This window comes from Corythoichthys intestinalis, chromosome 21 (assembly GCF_030265065.1).
Source record: "Corythoichthys intestinalis isolate RoL2023-P3 chromosome 21, ASM3026506v1, whole genome shotgun sequence".
Classification (NCBI taxonomy): Eukaryota; Metazoa; Chordata; class Actinopteri; order Syngnathiformes; family Syngnathidae; genus Corythoichthys; species Corythoichthys intestinalis.
The window spans coordinates 34,793,954-34,799,953 of NC_080415.1; the positions used below are offsets into that span (position 1 = coordinate 34,793,954).

Here is a 6,000-nt window from a genome sequence, read left to right on the forward strand (position 1 = left end):
TAGATGGCAATATTTAGTCACAATATACAAAGTCACATTTATCCTTAAAGAATTACAAGTCTTTCTATCCGTAGATCCCTCTCACAGAAAGAATGTTAATAATGTAAATGCCATCTTGAGGATTTATTGTCATAATAAACAAACACAGTACTTATGTATGTTGAATGTATATATTCGTCCGAGTTTTATTCATTTTTTTCTTAATGCATTGCCAAAATGTATATGATCGGGAAAAATTATCGGGAATGATTGGAATTGAATCGGGAGCAAAAAAAAAAGCAATCGGATCGGGAAATATCGGGATCGGCAGATACTCAAACTAAAACGATCGGGATCGGATCGGGAGCAAAAAAACATGATCGGAACAACCCTAATTTTTTTCACAATGTTTAAAAATGCATGCATGGTACGAAAAATTCAATAATTACCTTGAATCCTCGAACAAATGACTCTGAGACAATTCTTCCTGCTTGTATGCGGTACAGCTTTCGTACTTTTTCAAAAACCCAAGCATAATCCGGCTTGGACATGAGCGTGTGCTGTCTTCGAATGACTATTACTAAATGAAGCTCAGCCCCCTATGGTAAGGCGTAGGGATGGGAATCGAAATACGATTTGAATTCCGAACCGGTTCCTTGTGTTTCGAGGCCTCGACATCACAATGAAAAAGCCTGAACGATCCCTTTAACGATTCCTAAAGACGCATATTGCTATTATTGCATATTATGCTGTTATTCAACCACCACTTGAAGAGTGAAACTAAAAATAGAAATGAAACAAATCAATTTCGTCCCCAATAAGAAACAAGTTTGCATCAACGTAAATCAGAGATGATTAGCTGCTAATACAGTGATAACAAAACGGTTAGCATGCGTTCGCTAGCATTAGCACATCGTTCAAACCACTACACAACTGGAATTAAGTGTCCGATCGCGAGTGGAAACGCACAACAACAACACAAAAGATGATACATACAGGTGTTGCCTCTGTAGATATTTTACAAACATTAAAAAAGAACGTAGGCTCGTAGCAGTGTTTCCCCTCTCTCACTAACTCGCTCACTCGCTTGGATGCGGCATTTCTTCTTCGGGTGTAAGCGCGCTCTTCTTCACGTGAGAGCGTTCTTCTTCGCGTGAGGAAGCGCAAGGGCGCCCCCACTTGAGCATGAAAGCGCCATAAAAACTAAAAGGCACGCATTTCAATATACTGGTAAATAATACACTTTAAAAGGGGTCCCCAAACTACGGCCCGCAGGCGGATACGGCCTGCCCCCACATTTGGTCCGGCCCCTGAACAATACCAGAGAGCATTTTAATATATTTTTTTTTCTCAATAGTGTTATTTATTTTCTGGCCTTTTTCTGTGAAGAACTCAGAAAGGGTTATTTGGTTATTTTCTATTTGATTAATAGTGTTATTATTATTTATTATTATCATATTATATTATTTTTATTGTATTTACTTTTGTTCCGTGAAGAATCCAGAAAGGGTTATTTCATTGCGGCTTTCTGAAAAACAACATTTTTTTTACATTTCGGCACTCCTGCAATCGTCACACTTTTTCTGTGTTCTGTTCAAACTGACCCTGGCCCCTCACCAGTTAAAAGTTATGTGGCCCTCACAGGAAAAAGTCTGGGGACCCCTGCTTTAACACATTATGCCAACGGCAGAACAACGACCTATATGCCAATATATACCAATATTTTTTATTTCTATTTGTAAAATGTTACACATTCTTGTGCATTTGCCACTTATTGCCGCAGTTAATATTGAGGCTTTGGGCATCTTTTGACCTCGTGTGTTTGTAAGGTTGTGACTTCTGATTAAACAAACTCGATGCCAATCAAAACATTTGTTCTTCTTTTCCCCCAAATTAGAATCAATAAGAGAATCGATAAAGAATCGAATCGTTAAGCAATATCGATAATGGAATCGTAAAAATCCTATCAATTCCCATCCCTAGTAAGGTGTGACGCAAAAAATGACAATCTGTCAGTTCAATAGAGTTTTGAAGTCTATGACCCGACTTAGCCATGTCCTCCCTTTAACTGTGTCTGCTCCTTGGAAACACTCAGATTATACTAATTTGTAAATGGACGATTTGGAGTGTCGTGAAAAGCTACTGTGTTATTAAAACAACAAAACAAAAAGAAAAATGGGAACATATTCCCCAAAGTGAAATGCAGTTTGCTGTACAATCTTGTTTCTGAAAGAAATTAATTCTCAATCTGATGTTTTCTTGACAGGAGAAATTGCTGGGATTGTCATCGGAGTCCTGTTGGGTTTGGGGGTTCTTGCTGGTCTGCTGGTCCTTGTTCACCACTTCTGCAACTCCCGTTCTAAAAAGTGCACCAGAAACGGACGTGCCTCAAGTGTCCGTGAGGAAAAGTTAAATTTGAAAGACTTAAATGTGATTGAATCAGGCCGGGACATAGAACAACAGAAAGCGTGTGGGTAAAAGGAGGGAAGGTCAGGCTCTGAACTGGGTCAGGTCTGTACAGTACGAGTGTTTTGCTCACGTATAAACAAAAATATAATTTGGTGCGAGAAGTCCAAGCACGGATTTTACCAATTTTGTATTTTAATCCTATAAAATATAGCAGTCTTAAATAGTTGAATATAAGGGGGGGTCAGCAACCTTTTTGGTGTGGAGTGCCACTTTCAAATTTTCTTGTCAATCAGTGTGCCACACCAAGATTAATGACGCACATCCGAACTTTTATATCCAACAGAGCTGTAATCTTACTCCAGACAAAACATGGACATACATTGAAATCAAATAACTACCATTCTTATTACTTGAGTGTAACAGTAATAACAGCTTTACAGCAGCATCTTTTGTAAACATATTACACCCCCCCCCCACACACACACACACACAACACACACCAGCAGGAAAAGAAACAAGTGTGATTCTCATGGCAGGTCTCCTACACAGTACAGAGAGGGCTGTTTTAACTAGGGCTGTCCCAAACGACTAATTTTCTCCCGATTAGTCAGCCGACTATTTTTACGATGAGTCGACTAATCTAATAATTAATTTTTTTATTTTTAATTTAGCAATGAAATTTTTGTTGACGCTTATCAATTCACAAAAAAACATATTGGAACACTTAAATTATTTATTAAAATACAAATAAACACGTAAATAACAATAATAAATCACAAATAAACAATGATTTCAAATGCTGATAGAATTAACTAGTGTAGCATCCCGATTGAAAAGATGGTCTCTTAAACTGATGGCTTACAACTTTTATTCCATCCTTGATGTAATCACACTGTAAGAGCTACGGTGCACACAAATAAAACAACACAATTAGAAATGAACAAAAACTTTTCACCTTTTTCCTTTTAAACCTTATTTATATATCAATGAATTGCCTATATGACTTGCCTTTAGCTTAATTTATTACCTTATCATTGACGATCTCTCCCTTGAGTGCAATCACTGTATATACTGTATATATTTATGACCTTTTAACCTTATATAATTTTCTATACCATAAAATAAACCATAACATGAAATAAACCTTTCAGTTAGCATTAAGAACAATACTAATAGCACTTATAGGCCCATTGTCAATGAAACATCATTATTTAGTAAGGCGACAGTACCCTCTGGTGTACAAAAAATGAAAAAACAAGTTTACAACGGGGTGACGGCGCTTGAGGTGTTTATTCACGGCCGACGTGCAGTCAAGCTTGGCATTGAAGAGACAGGACAGAAGAGTGTACCCTCCTTTGTTTCTTTGAAATAAGTCAATGTTCTGGACACTTTGGTGTGCTTTTTTTTGGCTTTTTGCCGCTTTCCCCGCTTGCATACAGAGCATCCGACATTCTGAACTTTCCACGCATATATTTTTTTAACCCTACATTAACGTCGACGGGTTGTTGTGCTCGTCGACGGATTTACGTCATCGATGACGTCGACTAGTCGGGACAGCTCTAGTTTTAACCTTCAAAGTCAGAACAGGCAACTCTTACATTTTTTCCTATTCACAAGCAACTTAAAATAGTGAATTCTATGCACGATTTTAGATTTTATATTACAAATATGAAATATGCCTACCTTAATGTGATTCCTGGCCCTGTTTTCCATGAATGTTCATGTGTTGTCTCGTAGTGGCGGTTGACACTAGTTGTGACACACACAATGCACAGACAGAGCTAGCGGAAGTAACCAGCCAACCCGTTGTTACCGGCATCCCCAAGGCGCCGCTGTCCCCCACAATATGACCGGGTTACTAGTTAAGCGTAGAAAAAGTGGGCATCGGTGTTGAGAGAGTTGCGCGGAGAGAGCCGTGAAAGTGGCTGTGTCCCCGGCTGGTTTTTGTTTTGTTAATAAAAGTCTCCAGCAAAAAGCCATCCAATGCATCACTGTGTTTTATACGCATCGCCGCCTCTCCGAAGTAAGGACCGGACGAATGGACGACGAGCCACGTTAATCGCCGGTCCACTCCACACTACGGTGAGGAGTTGAAAGCACCACAATTACCAAAAAAGTGCAGATTGGTAACACAGTGTACTTCCGCCAGCTCTCTGATTGGTTGGCTTCAATTCAATTGTATTTGTATAGCCCTATATCACAACAAGATTTGTCTCAAAGGGCTTTGCAGAGGCAATATGATACACAGTCAAATACAGTAGATGAATTAAATAAAGTTCTTGTCCAAGTCCTTGGCATCCCTCATCCTTAGACACTCCAAGTCGGCAAGGCAAAACTCCAAAAACCCTTTGGGTGAGAATGAGAAACCTTGGGGAGAACCACAGTCAGGAGAGATCCACTCCCAGGACGGATGGACAAGATGCACCAGGACTGCTAATAGGAATTAGCAGACGGAGTTACAGTTTATAGAAATGCAATGGGGAGGGGGGTGGGCAATGAGGACGTCCATCCAGCCAGGGGTCCGGATAGTCAGGAGGCTGCGGCTGAAAAATAGCCCCTCCCCTAGTTAAACAACTCTGTCAGCACCTACAGGACAATAGTTTATTTGAACATTTCCAGTCTGGCTTTCGAGCTCATCATAGCACCGAAACTGCATTAGTCAAAGTAACAAACGACATATTACTAGCCGCTGACGATGGATTAGTCTCGATCCTGATTCTGTTGGACCTGAGTACAGCCTTTGACACAGTCGACCATAATATCTTATTGCAGAGGCTAGAATGGGACATCGGCATTAGAGGAGCAGCCCTCTGCTGGTTTAAATCCTATTTATCTAATAGGTACCAGTTTGTCAATGTAAACCAGCAATCACCGTATTCCAGAGTCAGTTATGGTGTGCCGCAAGGGTCAGTCCTTGGGCCCATCTTGTTTACGGTGTATATGCTTCCTTTAGGCAAGGCAAGGCAAGGCAAATTTATTTATATAGCACAATTCAACACAAGGGAATTCAAAGTGCTTTAAATCACATGAAGATCATAAAAATCACATTTAAATCAATACAACGTAAAAACCAGAATCAAAATAGGAAATAAAATTATACATAAATATCGCATTTAATCACAAATAGAATAGAAATAAATAAATAAAAATAAAACAACTAAATAATAAGGGCAATATCATCAGAAAACATAGCATTAACTTTCATTGTTACGCTGACGACACACAACTGTATTTATCGATTAAACCTGAGCAGATCAGGCAAGTGGAGAAAGTAAGCATCTGCGTCCGAGATATAAATACCTGGATGAGCACTAATTATCTTCTACTTAACCCTGAAAAGATAGAAGTCCTTATAATAGGCCCAAAAAGTGTGAGAGACTCTTTAACTTCCCAGATAGTCACTCTGGACAATGTAAGTGTAGCCTCCAGCACCACAGTTAAAAACCTCGGAGTTCTATTTGACCCAGACTTGTCATTTAAAGCTCATATTAAACAAACCTGCAGAGCAGCCTTTTTTCACCTACGCAACATAGCCAAAATTAGAAACATTTTGTCTAAAAACGATGCAGAAAAATTAATTCATGCGTTCGTTACATCTAGATTGGATTACTG

The 6,000-nt window shown here is 39.2% G+C and overlaps 1 protein-coding gene across 3 annotated transcripts in view; it reads left to right on the forward strand.

Moving 5' to 3' along the window:
- LOC130909951 (uncharacterized) overlaps positions 1–4,367 on the forward strand; it is a 30,075-nt gene extending 25,708 nt beyond the window's left edge. For all 3 annotated transcript variants that reach the window (XM_057826911.1, XM_057826910.1, XM_057826912.1), the window contains one exon: positions 2,246–4,367. In XM_057826911.1, coding sequence (XP_057682894.1) covers positions 2,246–2,457 — 212 coding nt within the window. In that variant the 3' untranslated portion in view covers positions 2,458–4,367. The remainder of the gene's footprint in view (positions 1–2,245) is intronic.
- The last annotated feature ends 1,633 nt before the right edge of the window (positions 4,368–6,000 follow it).